The sequence below is a fragment of the Anopheles coustani genome, chromosome 2 (assembly GCF_943734705.1).
Source record: "Anopheles coustani chromosome 2, idAnoCousDA_361_x.2, whole genome shotgun sequence".
Classification (NCBI taxonomy): domain Eukaryota; kingdom Metazoa; phylum Arthropoda; class Insecta; order Diptera; family Culicidae; genus Anopheles; species Anopheles coustani.
The window spans coordinates 74,227,746-74,245,427 of record NC_071289.1 but is presented as its reverse complement, the minus strand read 5'-3'; the positions used below and the strand labels follow the sequence as shown (position 1 = coordinate 74,245,427).

The 17,682-nt window shown below is 41.6% G+C and overlaps 1 protein-coding gene across 1 annotated transcript in view; it reads right to left on the bottom strand.

Moving 5' to 3' along the window:
- Nucleotides 1-17,682, bottom strand: part of LOC131266965 (potassium voltage-gated channel subfamily H member 8) — a 38,914-nt gene that overhangs the window by 14,741 nt on the left and 6,491 nt on the right. Inside the window, exons 2-7 of the mRNA XM_058269672.1 lie at nt 10,254-10,415; nt 7,352-7,462; nt 7,091-7,210; nt 4,690-4,827; nt 1,815-1,951; nt 116-344 (exon numbers count right to left, since the gene is read on the bottom strand). Coding sequence (XP_058125655.1) covers nt 116-344; nt 1,815-1,951; nt 4,690-4,827; nt 7,091-7,210; nt 7,352-7,462; nt 10,254-10,329 — 811 coding nt within the window. The 5' untranslated portion in view covers nt 10,330-10,415. The remainder of the gene's footprint in view (nt 1-115; nt 345-1,814; nt 1,952-4,689; nt 4,828-7,090; nt 7,211-7,351; nt 7,463-10,253; nt 10,416-17,682) is intronic.

Below are 17,682 nucleotides of genomic sequence, written 5' to 3'. Positions count from 1 at the left end.
CTTTCCCTCCAGTCTTTCACAGACTTCGCTTTTCGCTTCTGTATATATTTTCGGTTCGTTCCCTTTCACCGCGAACCGAACGTGGGTCGTGAGCGGGTGGGAAATTAATATTTACCAACAATAAATAAAGCCTCGACAACAACATCCGACACCATGGTTAAGCGATCAGTTTTAACGAACGCCGCGTTGTACGGCACGGCGATGGCGACGTAGAACGTCGCGACCAGGATCATCCAGTCCCAGCAGCCCTTGAACATGCCGTAGTGGGAAAGAATGAAACGCGATTTTTTTAAGGCTTGCGTCTTGTACTCAGGTAGCGGTGCCTCACTCGAGTGCAATAGATTCTGCAAAGACGGGTGGGAAGAGATGAATTAGCTGTGGCCATCGATCAGTCGTCGTCGTCGTCGTCGTCGTTGTCGTCTTCGGTGGAGTGTTTGAAATTGATGGGATCTGCCAATTCTGCCCACGGAGAGGGTTCGATTACGTGGTACTTTGTTAGGGCAGAAAGTGAAGAGGAACGGGAGGAGGGAAAGTGGGAGGTGTGAGGGGGTGAGGACATTTTCTATCTCGGAGTGAATGCCTCGATACGGAACGTCAGTCAACCTGTCTGGAATTTTAAAATAGTATCGCTCACTCTCGCTGAGTAACGAACTTCGAAACAATCCGTATACATTTGAACTCAGACCTAGATTTGATTAATACTTTTTATCATGGCTTTCCAATTACGTGTGTTATTGCCGATGAGGGATTGCATTTTGATTTGTGTGTATAAACATCTTCCTACGCTGAAAATGGTAACTCACTTCGATGTGATTTTCAATCACTTCAATGTAACTTTCAATGATAAACATTAACCAATTGTTCTTGATTAAAATCAAGAGTATTACAATTTTCTCGTCATAAGTTCGAGCAACGTTTTTGCCGCTGTACATGAATTTTTAGATTTATGTATTGCAATACATTTTATAATACCATCAAGAAGACATTCACCGTGAATGACCACAACATGAATTTGCAGACGTTAACAAGGTCTAATGATCTAGGATATTTGTATCGCCCTTTTAACTCTTAAAGACGCTTTCACGATTCTACAAAGGCTAGTTTAGTTCTGGTGAAGAAGGACACCCGAATCAATATCCAACGAGAAAAATTTAAGGTTAAGTACATTTTGATTTGGATTGGAGTGTATTTAAATTTACATTTATCGAAATAGTCTGTTTCAACATTGACGCCACACGGCATTGAAACCCTCGGAATATCTTTCTCGGAATAATGTTTCCGTTTCAATTCTAATTAATTTTCTCCTTCAATAGTTCTATTTATTCCCAATCTTGCAATTTTGCAACACAAACCATAGAAATTGTTGCTTTGGAAATAATCCATTCATTGCTTATTTCTCGATTTGTCTAAAACAAACAAAGCTAATCTTATAAAACAATCAAAGATTATCTTAACATAATCAAAGAGATTACGAACGAAGAATCTCTTGAGGGTAATGTGGTTTTGCTCAAAAGAACACTGTTATTGACAAATTCGTATTAAGTTACTGAAGCTTCAAGACATGAAGATTATTAGTGTACATTCGCAAGTATAGTTACTTTTAAGTTATGATTCTAAGTCCCGATAAAAAATTTTTGAGTTCGTTTTACGTTACAAAATAAAATTCATTTTTCAAATCCGAAGCCAAACGGGCTCTTACGGTGACCTAATTTAATTTAATAATAATATTTTCTACTAATATAACTACACTCTGTCTCAAAACGAATGTATCGGACTCACACCGGTTACTAGCCGGTTCCGGTGCGGGTACTTACGCTATTCAGTTTAATTTTTGTTTTCATCTTCTCCGGCTTATAGTGCCCGGACAGTTGGTACAGTACGGCACGCGAGCGTCGGCGGCCCATATTGACGCCCGGTGGTATTTCCAAACTATCATCCTCCGCCCCATCGTCTGCAAGCAAAGAGGTTTCAGCTGATCGAAATCGTGCTCCCAACAAAGCAGCTAAAATTTCCACCGGTGTAAATATCGAAAGAATTCAATTGATTAAAAAACACACACTGAAACATTCAAACAGGAGCAATTTGGGAAAACTGATGGAAAAGAGAGAAAGAGAGTGTGAGAGAAAGAGAGAAAGAGAGAGAGAGAGAGAGAGAGAGAGAGAAAGAGAGAAAGAGCAAAGAGACAGAGAGCTCTAGAAGGAAGATAGTGAGAACGAAGGCAAGCAAGCAACAATTTTGCAACACAAGAACCAATTAAATAGAAGTAAGAACATTTGTTTTTGTTTGCAAGAAAATAGAGAAAGGCTGCGTAAATTTGGGAAAGTAAACAACCATCCGATGTTTACAGATTTTTTTAAACAGTAATGTTCAACAGTCCACTATTGATTGTTTTTCTTTGCTTCATTACGGCACATGGAAACAACTCATGGATGTTAGCTAATTACATCTAATGCAAATGGTTTGCAACACTCCGCTTGAGGAAAAACGGTGATCATCAGCAATGGATGGTTGGTATGGTCTTTTTCATATTCGTCCAATTTATATGACCCATCAGTGATCTAATAAGTTCGCTTAATTTTGCCAAACTTTCTCGTCGTCGAATTGAGATGTGCTAAAATTGGAATATTGGACAGCAAACGAGGGATAAGATTAAATTTTAAATATCCTTCCAAGAAAGATTTCAGTTGTAGTTTATTTACCATTATATTCCATACCGGAACCCTTGTTTCTGTGTAGGATTTGAAACAAGAGAAGGCAATTTTTGATTACACTTGTCTTTGGATTCCATGAAGGATGATTGCAAAACATAAACTTGAGCCAATCAAGGGTTAAACAAAAGACGTCAAGAAAGTCTGTCAATAAGGCGATAAGATGTTTGTCGGTAAGATTGACCTTTTTTAGTAAGTCACGTCTTTTCTATATTCTCCCTGCAATTATTTCTTAAAAGTAGATCTTTAACAAAACGAATTCGGTTACCCAGAACAAGAGGTGAATAAAACATTTGCTAGAGTTATTTAATGATTGTTACGCCATGAATATAAGCAACGCAAACTATGAATACTGGGTATGATTGGCATATCTCCCTCCATGCAATGTAAATGCAAATTTCTTGCCCAATCCGAGAGCCCAACTTTTGCAGGGAACAACGGTAATGGTAACGCCGACAGAACGAAGTGGTTCCGTGATTCAGCTTGTGATTGCAATCTGTTTGGTGGAAAACAAACGAGCATCGCCCGCGTTGTCGGAAGGCCATCCAGCTGGTTATGAAATTCCGAGCAGGCGGCAAACGGCTTCTGCCCATGAGTAATTATGGCGGGAAATTAAACAGACTGCACACAGTCAATCAAGTCGCTTATCGTGACGAGATGACGAGGACTGAGCTGAAGGGCCTTAAAATTGGCCTTGTCATGTGTCAGTTCTGCCAGGTTGCCGGCCATGCTTTGCTACAAACTGCGCGCCGTTCAAAAGCGGTATAACGTTTAAATTTAGATATTCGATTGGATCGGATTTTTTTTCTCATTTTAATTGCACCCATCGATCAGTTTTTGCGTTCGTGAACAGATTCCAAATGAAATATTACAGTGATTAATGGTGTGAATTTGGGTGAAAAATGACCGTTACAATCCATTCTTTCAATCGCTGACGCGGTGATAGATGTGTGAGGATAAAAGAAACTGTGCTTATTGGTTTAAATTCATTCTTCCAGGGTTTTCGTAGACAAAAAATACTAGAATATATTATTAGCATCTATACAGAATAAATGAAGCTGGAAAACTTGCTCAATTTTTAACTGTTCAACCCATAACTCAATCTTAATTCTTGTACATGTTTGAATTTCCGAGATTTGATTGTTTTTATAGATTGGTTTAAGTTACAAAGTCAAAAGCTAAACTAAACATATGACTTTCCAAATGTAAAAATCAGTAACCCTTTTTGAAACCCAGTCGTTGAGTGTTAACAAAAAATTAAAACTTCAGTTTGAGTTAATCAGTTGTCCAATGATGCGTCATTAAAAATGTGCTTCAACGAGAAGCTAATATTTGCGATTAATTTAACCGAGATAATAAGCTCGGTTCGTCGTTAAAAAAGAATCTCTTTAGAATGCATTTTCTACTCCATCATCGGCAGAAGCGAGAAAATAGACCACACCACCATGAATGCCGAGTGAGAAATGTGTTCAACATTCAATGACTGAAAGGATAATATTGCAAAAGAAAGGTAACAAAATATACCAACGGAATGGAAACCTAACTAGTTCAAATCTAACACCATAAGATAAATGGTTGAAACATCCGTTAACTGTTTATACAAATACCGTACACTGTGTAGCTATGGCTGAAAACTATTTTTAACTACGAAAGAAAGATGGGTAACTTGTTTCATCTGTTCGTGTTTATATGTATGTACTCCTTTCCGGCCCGAAAAGGGGGAGGGGGGAGCAGATGCAATCGGTTTTATTTAAAATTAGTTATCGAAAAAAGAGCCAAATCAAAAACGAGAAAGGAACGAGCAAACACTAACGAAACCGGAAGGTTTGGAATTGCATCGAGCGAAAAAAGATAGCGAGTTGGTTGGTAGAAAAATAAAAACAAAATCGAAAAAAGTTTGAATAAAAACACACATACTGAAGCGCGACTCGCGGTCGAAGCTGAAGTGGAGTGGGCGTCTTCGGGCGCCATCGCTACTTACCGCTATCACATTCGTCCGACATCGACATTTCCGACATTTTGGCCGTGGTGACATCCTTGTGCGACGCCAGGAACAGCACCACCTCGCGTTTCTCGTTTTTGATGGGCACGATATCGAGCAGACACCAGAAGGGAGTGCCTTTCGGGAGCGGGGAAAGTGCATGAAAAGAAAATCAGACAGACCGAAGGCGATGGCCGATGAAAGGACATGAAATGTAAAGCGTAACGAGCATAACAACTCATTAAAACGATTACGAGTAAACTTTGCTGCCGCGCTTTGCAGTCGATGGAAAACTTTCCCGGGAGGACGATAAAGGCGAAATTTTCCGGGGCCCGCCATATCCTTCGTCACTTTTAATGGCGGCCCGGCCGCACGTTGGCCTTCATCATGTTGCCTCGTTTTAGGTTTCTTCCGGCCAATCTGGCCCATGCTGTATTTTCTCGAGGTTCATGGTTTGCTTGTCCCATTTTTTATACCCCCTCCTCACCTCCCATAATCATCACTTTCTCCACGTAAATAAGAAATTTTCCAAAACATTTTGTGTGACGGGCCGGGGACGGCGGGATTTCATTAGCGCGAGGTTTTGATGTCCCCGGCGTCTGTCCCATAAATCATGCTTGTCCCAGGCAAAACCCAAAACACCTCCCGCAAGCCAAGACATGGATCTTAAAGATGGAGGACAGATGGAAACAACCGCGAACTTTTCACTCAAGTGAGTCGCCCCCACGCTGGTGGTCGGGCCAGGTACGGCTTGTCGCTTGAGGGATGCCCGGTGGAAGAGCGCGTTTTTCCAGCTGTTGATGGATGGTCGTGTCCTCGTCTTCCACCGAACTGAACATACCTGACCGAGCCAAATCATAGAAAGGAAAAGGCGAAAAAATGGGAAAGGCAGTTTCTAGTCGCTTCAGGAGGGCATGTCTCTTTGACAGTTGTTATTAATTTGAAAGTGCTTGCACGAAATCGGCAGGCTCGGAGTAAAAGATCCACTCGAAAACGGTGTCCGCGCATGGGCGCACATTATTCAAGCTCAGGATAATAAAGTGTGCGTTGTAAGTGACGATATTAAGTCGTCGTTTTGACGATGAAGCAATGAAGTGCAACACTTTGTCTTCACTAGGTAAAACGGCCCGGTTACACGGCCTAGTTACAGGACCCAGTTACAGGACCCGGTTACAGTGCCCGTTTACAGATCCCGGTTACAGGGCCCGTTGACAGGTCCCGGTTACAGGGCCCGTTTACAGGCCCCGTTTACAGGACCCGTTGACTGGTCCCGGTTACAGGGCCCGGTAACACGGCCAATTTACATGGCCCGGTTACAGTGCCCGTTTACACGGCCCGGTAACAGGACCCGTTTATAGGGCCGGGTGACAGGGCCCAGCTACAGGACTCAGTTTACAGGCCCTGGTAAGCCGGCCCGTTGACAGGTCCCTTTTACATGCCCTGGTAACACGGCCCGTTTTTATTTTCGAAAAAATTGTCCCTAAAATATCGAAAACGTTTCATTTCGTTTGTACTGCAAAGTTTGAATGAAACTGTATACCACGTTCACGCTTTGCTTTGTTTTATTTCGGTAAAGTAACCATCGATTATCAAAAACTCGTTCAGCGCAAGAAAAATTTCCCCTACCATCCTGCATCCGTAGTATCCTTAGCAAAAGTATAGCGCCTGGGGAAACTGTAAAGTGCGTGGGAAAACCGGAGCGTAGGAATTGTGCATCTCACTTTCACGCTCGCTTCGCTCGTTCAACGGTGCTATTGCTATCTAAGCTCAAGGTAGAAATTGTTGAAATTGTGCATCTCGCTTACGTGCTCGTTTCGCTCAATCGTACTGTCTAATGGAACCACTCAGTTAGCGGAGTTTGTATACGGGATTGGGGCAATATGTAAGCGATACACGTTCTAATGTTATGTGAAATAAATAACAGTTTCAAACATTGAATACCGGATTGGAACAGAATAGTTCATATTATTAAGATTAAAAAGATTATTAATTAAATTAAAATAATTTTTGATTTGACTTTGAAACTAATTTTTAATATTCCAACATTGTATGTGCATAAGCTCGTTAAATCGTCAAGCACGCAATAAAACAAAAATAAAATTTTCATTTTCCTAGAGCGCAATATTCCCACGAAAAGCTTATCCTCGTTTCGGCGGTTCGCCCGTGCAACAGTTCATTTCGCAAAATTTTCTTTGTATATCATGGTTAATCTACCGCACGGTGTATCGTCTCGTCCTCCTCCTCCTCCTATCGTACTACTGTTTAATCTACCGCACGGTGTATCGTCTCGTCCTCCTCCTCCTCCTGTCGTACTACTGTTCTGCAGAAACTCGAATTTATGATTTCGCTACAGGGTTTTACGATTCGAGTTTGGCCTGTATCGTAGTCTCTGGGCGCTTACCATTTTTCTTGTAGAAGATGACCTCCAGCTTCAGTTCGCTTTTCCCGTCCAGGCTGGTCTCGATCATACCTTTATGCTCGTCCTTCGTTTCCGGCCCGTAAAGGAACCGGCAGGCACATCCTGGGCGGGGGAGGGACAAGAAAAAAAAATAAAACAAGCCAGTTAGTGAATGACAGCACACGGATGCAGCCCGGATGCACCACACGCATACGGTGGGCGCTGACGGTGCCGGGGGGTGACAGTAATGCACGATTTTATTACCTTTTTGCATAATTTGCGCCCGCGAAAACCCCGACAGCTCGACGAACCCATCGGAGCAGTACACTATGGGATAGCCGTTCACTTGTGCGTTGCCTAGTACGAAGTTGGAATCTGCAAATAAAAATGGTAATTGCATTAAGCGACCGACTTTCATTATGATTCCGGTCCTCCTCCCCATCGCTGCCGCGTTTGCCCGGCCGATGCACCGACTGCTCCATATGACTGGTTTATGCTTTTCCGCTGCTGGCACCCGTAAAGCTTGCACCATTTTGCATGCGTTCAGCGAATATTTGCTTTTAAATCGACATCCACAACTCATATTTGACTAGCGCTTCGAGCGTGCACGAGTGTTGTATGTGTTGCGTCGGTTCACCAATTTTATTGTGCTGGGGAAATATTAAACTTGTTATAGCCTCTCCATCACATAAACTTATAGCAAACCATAACATTGGTCCACTGACACGATAGAATTATTTCAAAAAGTTTATCTTTCCCTTGTTTTATTGGCCATCGTACGTATGCGTCTACCCTTCAGCTATGTAAATTTAAATTGCGTCAGCACTAGATCAACTGGACCGAACCTTATGTATATCATCTATGCAACTGCAAATTTAAAGGCTTCATGGAAACGAACTCAAAAAATATTGCGACACTTCTACCGAATGTAAACGACATTTCGACCGTTCTTTTTTTGTATTCTTTCAGTCACATTAATTTCCTCTATGAAATCTTTAAAATAGTTTAGCAAATAAACTTTTTATATCGCAATGTGTACACTGGAGCAAAATGTCACCAACAAGAAATACGGTTTTTAAAGAAAATGTTCTTTCTCATTTCGTCCAATTCCCTAATTCAACAAATATTTCTCTGCATTATAAATAACATATAATAACAAGAACCATGTTCAATACCATTGAAATAAGGACGCGTGAAAGACCATGCGCCTCCTTCATGACATTTTTTAGTTTGTCCATCGAAATTTGCGAATTCCTTGATCAAACCTTGGTAATGTTATCCTTTGTTTTATAGTTTAAAAATTATCAAGCTCTTCGAAGCACACCTTTAACATTCCACACATAACACATAAAACACATAAAAACGTCACATTGATGTATTTTTGTACAAATGATAATACAAATCTCTGTACAGCCTAAAAATTTGTTGAAAGTACATATCAAAAGAATAGTGAATCATTGGACTCGAGTGAAATGTTAGACAATTCATTGGAATACCAACAAGTTAATCAACAGTTCAATTTAAATGTTCTCTTTCAATTTCAACACGTAAAACACGTGGAACTAGTTTTTTACAAACACATTTATCAACCCGGTACAAACACAGGCATACGCACACATTTCCGTTCTTTAACAAACAACACTGACACACGCAATTATGCACTCGTCCCAATGTGTTCGTTAAGTGCACTAGCATAGCGCGAATGGCAAATAAATATAGAAAATCCATACATAAAACTGACATAAAACCGGTACACGCGTGAGCTACCTCCCCTCCACCTCCCACCACGGTGTGTATTTACGTTCGGGACGATGCGGTATGTCCACATCTTGACCCAAGGCTGGTGCCGCAAGGTTTGCCGATATTTTCGCAATAAATAATCCGATCAATCGTATCGTAATGACCTTTGCGATGCTGGGAATTGTTGGTACTGACCGGCATAATATTCCCCCATGAACGACTGAACACACATACATATTCCTATCAGTGTAGATTTATTTTATTGCGATCCTTATACGATCCAAAAAGTAGAGCAATCATTCATCATTTGACGGAACTTTTTGCTCATCAATAAAGTTTTATGTTATTTCCGCTGTACATATGAGTTTACTATTTGTGATCATAAACATTTTATTTTAGTATTTGATTTATGCTTTACTCCTAATTAATTTATTCAGATAGCGGAAAAGCTCTACACAACTCAGCCAGATTACAAGTATATATAACAGTAATCTCTTCGTAAATATTTTAATCAAAAGATCAAAGAACAAATATCTTTGAAACATTAACGCAACTACGCAAAATGAAAGGAAAATGGTAGCACTTTTATGTTCTGTTGAGTTTGCTTTCTATGTACATTCAATATTTATTGGTTTTGCTCGCTTCTAGTGAAGCTTATATTTTTAAGTAATTCACTACGATCAACTACTTGACTAGTATATTTTCATATGAGTAGGTAAAATAAACAACCCTTTGTACTGTCTTTATTTCGTCGGGTTGTTTTGCTGATATCGTAACACCGACACGCTAATTAGGCTCAAATTTATGCTACATTCGCCATACTCAACAGTTCATCAGCATTTTCCCGGCTTTTGTCGGCCAAAGTTCTTCCCGGCGAAGACAGAGAACAGGAAAAGCTGCCTTTTTCCTGCCACGAATCGCTCGCGGGGTCACACGTTGATGCGAACTCAATTAATTTTCGTGCAATCGTTTTTGCATCTGCCTCCCTGGGCTTAACCACGCCGTGCCAACGCTTTTCCACCGCTTTTCCGTCGTTTCCTTTTTTGTTATTTTCACGTTTTTTCCCCGACGAAACCACTCGAGTCCCGGAAAGACGACAAAACCAATGGCACGCCACTCGACCGAACACATTCTAGGGCACATGGTGGGCCCCGGGCCAAACGAAAAAGTTTTCCGCCCCTCGACCCCCCGTCACAGGATTCTCACACTTCCGCACCGTTTTGCCACGAACGGTGGTTGGTTGGTTTGGCTCCGGGTTTGCCAAACGGCACAAATTATGTGTCTTTTGTCGACGCCTGATGAAATTAGTCAGCACGGTATGACTTTCGCCCACCTAACACACACACAAACATACACACACAATCACCCACTCTTAAGTCGGATCGGGGACCATTTTAATGCCACCTTAATTAAACTGTCTACTTACGTGTTCCGTCGAAGCGGGTCGCGATCGTGTCGAGAAAGGTGTTCTGGGGCGCCAGAAGCCCCTTCCGTGCCGGCATTTGTGCTGCGTGTTGCTTTCCGGCTCTGCTCGCGACCGGAAGGGGACGGGACGGGACGGTGCTGGAGGTGGCTGCGACAACGAGGCCTGAAACGGAACGGCCCGAAACGAAGGGAAAAGCGTGAGAACGGGCTCGGAGGGGCAAATGAAGAGCTGTTCGAAATTTCCACCGGGAAAACAAATCTAACGAACGCTGACTTCGGGCGGAATGATGTGCAAACCGAGCGTTTTTCTTTTTTTGTGGAAATCACGGGTCGACAAATGGCGCGGCACTAATTGTGAGTGAGCCGAGCTGAACGCATGCTGATTCGGAACCGGTAAATATTTACCCACACGGATCGAATGTGCGGGAATCGATCGAACCCGTTCGTCATTATCGGTGACGAGGCAGCACTGAACTGGGGAACGCGACCAAAGTGGTGAAGACCCGGTCTTTGGCCATCGCCGAAGGGCGCTCTCTCTCTTCCGGTCGCTATCGGTACGCAAACATCAACTATCAATACAGGGAATAGCAACTTACATAGCAAACGCAAACAGATACGGACCCGCCAGGTATGGGGCAATCGTTGGGCGTAGGGTCTTCCGGCAAAGGGTTGGGATGAAACGGTCGAGGATAAGCGCTATCCTCGGACGTCACCTCAAAGTGTGACTGATCGCTATCACCGGTGAAGACGATTAGATAACTTACGCGCGAATCCGCGCCAACGACGTGCAGCCGTCGTTGTTGACCTACGAAGCAGGCAGATTCTGATACAAATAGATTCTCCTGAGGTTGCCACAAACATGCCGCTCGGAGGGATTACCTATCCCAATGCACCTTTGTTTGTTTAGATCATTTTCGGCGGCATTAGTATTTGCCAAGAAACCAAGGCGAGGAGCTATTTTCACCTACCAGAACGGGAATAGTTCAGATCATTCATACAAGAACAACATGATGAATCGTTTTGAAATGATCATTCACTTACAACATTAAAACGGACAAACTCTCTAGTAAAGTTTACACGTAAGCACAAATATTGATGAACCAAGCAATTGCTTCTTCCCACAGTAACGCAGCATGAGGTAATGGTTTGTTTGAATAGGTTGGCAGAATGCGAATACACATTTAATTTAGATATTTTTCTATTTTTCATTTCCTAATCTCATAAATATTTATGCACTTCGAAAAAAAATACTACGTCTTAGCAATATCGGCGCTCCCATGGTTATTAAATATATGAAGTGTATTTTGTTGGTTGTTAACGAATAAAAAAAAAAATGTGAAAATAGGCTGCACTACCGATGGAAATTATTGAAAACAAAGGAATCCTCAAAAAGCACATGTTTCGTATATTAAATTTAATGGACCCCTATCCCAGTTGCTAACGATATAAAATCACTCGAGAGATTTAAAATATACGAAAAAACGAATAAATGAAAATAAACACATTAAAATGAAAAACATAATTCACATTGAACTACAATGAAATCTTAGAATATACTATATTTTACCCTTCAGTTTACACTTAATTTCTATTAATTTTAATTCAAATTTACCTAGTAAACTATGCAATATTGTTCACAGAGTATGCTTAAGGTATATATAAAATAATAAATCTGTATGAGAGCCACACTGCAATGGAGTTAAAATGTTATTTATCAATGTAAAGTGTACAAAACACTTCCTCTAATCATCATGTTTACTATAGTGGGCTTATGTAACAGAAAATAATCACCTTTGAAACCAAACCCCTTTTTATCCGATATCTTCGTCAACTTGGTAGCGAGCAAGACTGAGCTCTGCGCCAGCTGGTATGTAATTGTACGGAAATGGAGAAATCAAACTCCGAACTCACACCGATAATTGTGACGGCGTTGTTTACGCTAGTGCCTTTTGCAGTGTGTATTGATCGGGTAAACATTGTTCAACACCCACTGATCTAAGGGTGGGTATCCACTCGAGGCTGGAAGGTGCAATGCTGAAATTAATGATACTGCTCTATGTTGCTTCTCGCGTGGAAAACTACGCTCATACGCTTTACCGACTGGTGCTTGGATGTGTTGAAGAATATCACGTTAATTTTCAGTAAACTTTTTGCACTACCGATTGATTGGTTTCAACGTATTAGCTTCTTCATCCTTTCTCAGTTAAATGAGTCAACTTCATCTACTGTCTGCTAGTTGGCAGTTTATATTTTAAATGACGTAAAAAGTTCACACGTCTTGCATTTTTCCCGTCCATTTTTATGATAACAAGAATCTGCAGATTTCTAGTTTGTTTGGATATGTATCCCTCGAGGTTCTTTCCACCAACACTCACTCTATTTCGCACTATCGATACTGACCGCACTCACTACACCCAGTTCGGCAGACTTGGGTCGTCGGCTTTTGATTATCCCCTATCGCCAAAGGGTTGGGCATACCAAAGCGATGTTTAAATAAAATATGAGGTGAGGAAAAATGGTGCAACGACTCCCCGGTCACCCATTTATCTGCCTTTACCAAACCTCGGCTACGAAGAAGGAGAGGCTTGTAAAAATCAAACGAGAATAAAAAACAGATTACCCTCTCCATGGAAAACCCTTTCCGGATCCGCTTTACTCTCGCCGCAACAGTGCGGAACGGGCGTGATGGGCAGTGGTTATAGATAGACGCAACAGGTGAACTGGAGGTTTGGGTCGGTTCGGTGGGACGGAGCGTGCAACGGGCAAAGCCGGGTGGATGGATTATGATTATTTTTAAATTGGCGACACTTTTCATGCCATTTATAGAACCACACGTCGTTTAATAATACACTCGTCGTGTTTCAAATACAGGATCTAAATATCGATTTGTGTAAATAAACAAGAATGGTGTGAATGACCAAAATAACATTCAATTCAATTTTAATAAACATGAAATTAATACACAAATGTACCACATATTAAATATTGAATTAGCAAACCCCTGCCCAAGAGCATATACCAAACGATGAATATTAAATTACCAAACTCCCGCTCAAGCGTTTGTTTTCCATGATCACAGTTCATTTAATTATCTAAAAATCAATAAAGACGTTTTTAACTATAAATTTACAATCATATTAATTTCATGAGCCATTCATCCGCTATCAAAGTCCACACATGAACACACTCATTGTCGGAAATTGGTTATTTACATTTCTACAACATCAAACGTTTAGTTACTTGAATTTCATAAAAGCATTATTCTTTAAATTTTAATTGTTTCACTTATGTCAACGGTTCTAATTTATCACCTGCTGGAATGATTTGTTACGATAGAGAATTCACCTTGAAACAATCAATATTTTGCAAGTTGTGAGGATTCCACGTCATTTATAAATTTCCTTATAACGAAAGGATTCGTCTATTTATTGGTTTTCTAAGAATTTTATTAATTATGTTTCAGTTTATATGCATTGTGTTCTGACGCATAACAATGAGATAACAAAATCAATTGACAAGTTTTCACGCTTTAATCCCTTGCTCATCGACTTCTCGTTCCGTAATCTGCAATGATTATTAAAGCATCACCCTCTCGCTTTTTCAGTCAATATGCTAACCTCGACGTATTCGTTATCGTTGTAAATGTGCACGAGGCAGGACTCCACGTCGGGCAGTCATTTCCAGTGTCGAAATATCAATACATCACAAGCTAGATAAACATCAGCACGGCACGCTTTCGGTCGGATCCCTCCTATTGTCTTAGATTGAAAAATGGGGAAGTGTTTATGGCGAGCGTCTCACAATTTTCTCATTACTTCCAATCAACCAAGTGTCAAAGTCTTGATTGACACATCTCACCGGCAGACAGTTCATCTCCGAGCGAACCGCAACCACAGTGTATAAAGGGAGGAATAAAAACCCTACGAATGAAGGTATGTGTGCGTGTGGGTTGTTGCGTGTGTGGGCGCCGAAGGAAAACAGTACATCGGAAAATGTAGCCATCCAGGTTTTGCCTTTGTGGTACAAGTCAGCAATGTGAATATTCGATGTATGGTATCACCGGTTCCTCAACTCTGCAACCATTACGTTCCATTTCAACTGTGACCGATACACGGGCGCTTAAGATGAAGTTTGTTGAACAAAAAAGTTGCGCATCCTTCCTAGTTCCTCAAGGAAGCACATAGGCAAACACATCGGGAGACGAGTAATGTAAATTGGATTACGCATCTCGCTCCTTTGCCCGGGGACGGGTTTGTTGTCGAGTTCCCCGGTTTGCATTTTCCTTGAGGGAGTGGGTCCCACTCGAGTTCCGGCTTCACTTGTGGACTAAGTACACAAGCAGCATGTGTGCCTTCACTCTTCCCAAACAGGTATCATATCGTGATGACGCCGCCGCCATTGAAACTGTCGCACACAAAGAGGATTGAAAGCTTTATCGCATCAGCCGCCCCCGTGTTGCACGAGGACGAAAATAAGAAAATGGCTTTTTCGCAAGCATAGAATTTTCTCATAGAAAAGTGTAGACTCGTATTGCTTTCTGCTCTTTCTAAGCCCGCCGGCTTCGTTGTCGAATGGGCCGATTTTGAAGCGAAACTTAAAACAGTTAAACATGGATAAAACGGGCTTTAGATAAGGGAATTTTTACCATGTTTTTTTTCCCTAACTTTCATGGAGGTTTCTTTACTTTTCACTGTTGAATTGCGGCTTCTTATACGGGGGTGAGTGAACCAAAAATTAAATTGGTTTTTGGAAAGAACTTTAAACCGAAGTTGTTTGAGCAACATGAAGTATTATCATTATCCAATTGGCTTTAATCATTCATGAGAACTCGATTCCAGCGATTTCAAACTCCATTTCCTCGTTTACGAAAAGGGTTCAGATTCATTAACGAAAGTTAAAAATATGATTGCTTCAGGATCGATGGTTCAAAGCATCATTCTAAAAGAAAACACCGGAAAACAAACGCAAAGATTTAATTTGCAGTATTTGTAATCGACATTCGACATCGAAGTGCATAGTTGTTTAAGAGTTCTTTGTTTTATTTGTCCTGAATTCGAACGAATCGAAAGCAGCAGTTTTGGTCGATATTTTAAACATTTGCCGAATCTAATGATCCCCAAACGATGATTCAATCTAATGCTCCATCAATCCGTAACCTGATTCAAACATTTCGAGCACCATTGAAGAGGAATACAGTTTTTCACATTTTCTGTCATTTGAATTTGAATCCTCCATCGAAGATGCAGTCAGGCGTGCTTCTAAATGGATTGCAAGTGAAGTAAATGCTGTCGAAAAATCAATTTCCTGCTCAACTCATTGAATCGGTTAAGTGCGAGCTTTGAAATCGTGGCTTGGGTTTCGTTAGAAGTATGCAGTCAATAGCGTTTGCTTAACTTTGGCTTTGGAATCACACGAAAAACGTTTGCTCTTTGGGTAGGTTTCCATGCAAAATTAAATGAAATCTCCACGGTAGTTCGTTTAAATCCGATACCCAAAGGTCTGTAGATTTAAAATTTTTGAGAAAAAATCTACATTATAAAGGTCTACGAGCTTTTGGTCGTAAGCTTGAGCCTTCATATTTCATCAATACAAATTTGCAGCATAGTATTGAAATGTTTTGAAGACAATAACAAGACAAGGTTTTTGTTTTATTATAAGCATAATGAAAGCATTCAAGAAATTACCGACTCTGAATTGTTTAATTGCTGCTCAGAGTATAAGGAAACCATTTTCCTTATTTCTAATGCTCATAGCTTAAAAAATCGGCGACGTCCTAGTTTGAAACAAAATGTTGCAAAGTTTTTTTGCAAAGACAAACCTCATCTGAGCTCTATCTTAAGCGACTTTAGGGCTAATATGCAAATGACATAATTTTTCCCTAATTAAAAATAAATTAAAATTTGCTCCGACTTTGATATTTACTTTGACCAGAAATCATTTAAAACATCCATTTAAGTTCCAGCGAACGCTTCTTCATACTTTGTAGTTTCATTTAAAATGTCGCGAAAATGTAACAATTTTTTTTGTGGCACTTTGAGCGCTTTTGTCATGACGTCGACTTCCTTTCACCTCTTTGTCGACTTCCTTTCACCTTCCCATACATTTCAAACTTCTCTACAAAGTTACAAATTCACCTTTTCGTCCGATTAACGAAATCAACTCCTCCACAGCGCCATCTGAAAGGCGTCTCTTAGCAAACCGAACCCGACAAACTTGTGCAATACAATGACGTTTAACCACAATGAACAACTGTTCTTGGCGCAAGTTTTGGTCCAACGCTTATTTGCCCAGGCCCGTATTTGTTTTGGTCTCTTTTCGGCCAGGAAACGAGAAACTTTGCCCCAATTCGTCGTTCGACTCTCGTGTGTGTGTTTTAGTGGGTTTTCCCTCGGACCGTTTCCATCCCGCGCTCGTCTCGGTGCCCGGCTCAATTAAGCTGCCATGGCCGTAACAATCTCCGGCAAAGGCAAATATAGACTCTCCCTCGGCCGTCCATCGGAGGAGGCTCCATCGGCTCGGGAAAACGGGCACGGAAAACGAAGCGGCACGTTGGGAAGAAGGCAAAATAAAACAGACAAAACAGCATCACGTTCGCCCGACGTGGTCAATATTTGCTGCAATATGCATATCTTTTGCGTCGCCCCCGCCATAAATCTCATGAATAAATTTCCCTCCTCTGCGATGGCACGCAAAACCATCATCGTTGACGAAATGCAACCTGAAACCTGAAGTCCTCCCACGGTTGACCTTTTTTTCTGCGCTACAATCGGACCGTTCAGATGCATGGGGCGTGGGTCAAGACATATTTCGGAAGCAACCCGTTGGTCGCCGCGAACATCTGCTCGCTTTCCGCAGCGGAAGACGCTCGTTTCCCTCGTGCCGTGCAAATTAAATTAACTACTCAAGAGATACGGCAGTCGGCGCCGTTCGCCCGGGAGTTTGCCCGGTCAGTGGGTGAACTTTGCCAGGTCCCCTGGGAAACTTCCCGGTCGGGTTCTCCAGGCTCAGGGTACCGCTGAAGGGTAGCTTTCATCGCATTAGTCAATTTATCACCCATTTCCGAGCCTCGATGGCCGCAACGCTCGCCGGCGCAAGGTGAAGGCCGCCGTCTCGAACGGCGCAACGAGCACTTCCGAGAAGTACCCTGCGGGGATGAGGAGCGGGGGATTTTGTCGGTGGCCACGCTTGTTATTTATAGCAGCGCAAGATGTGTTTTTTTCGCCTCGCCACCAAGCGGGAAAACCCGCGACTGCTGGACCACGTGGGATGTGAGAAGGCGAGAGGTGAAAAAACAACCAAACACATTAATATACTTGTTACGCACCGTTCCGTATTTCAATCGGATTTGCGGAATGTATCGAATTTAATTGTGCACATTAATTATTGCATCCAAATGTATTCGACGTCACTACACAAACAGCAATTTTATT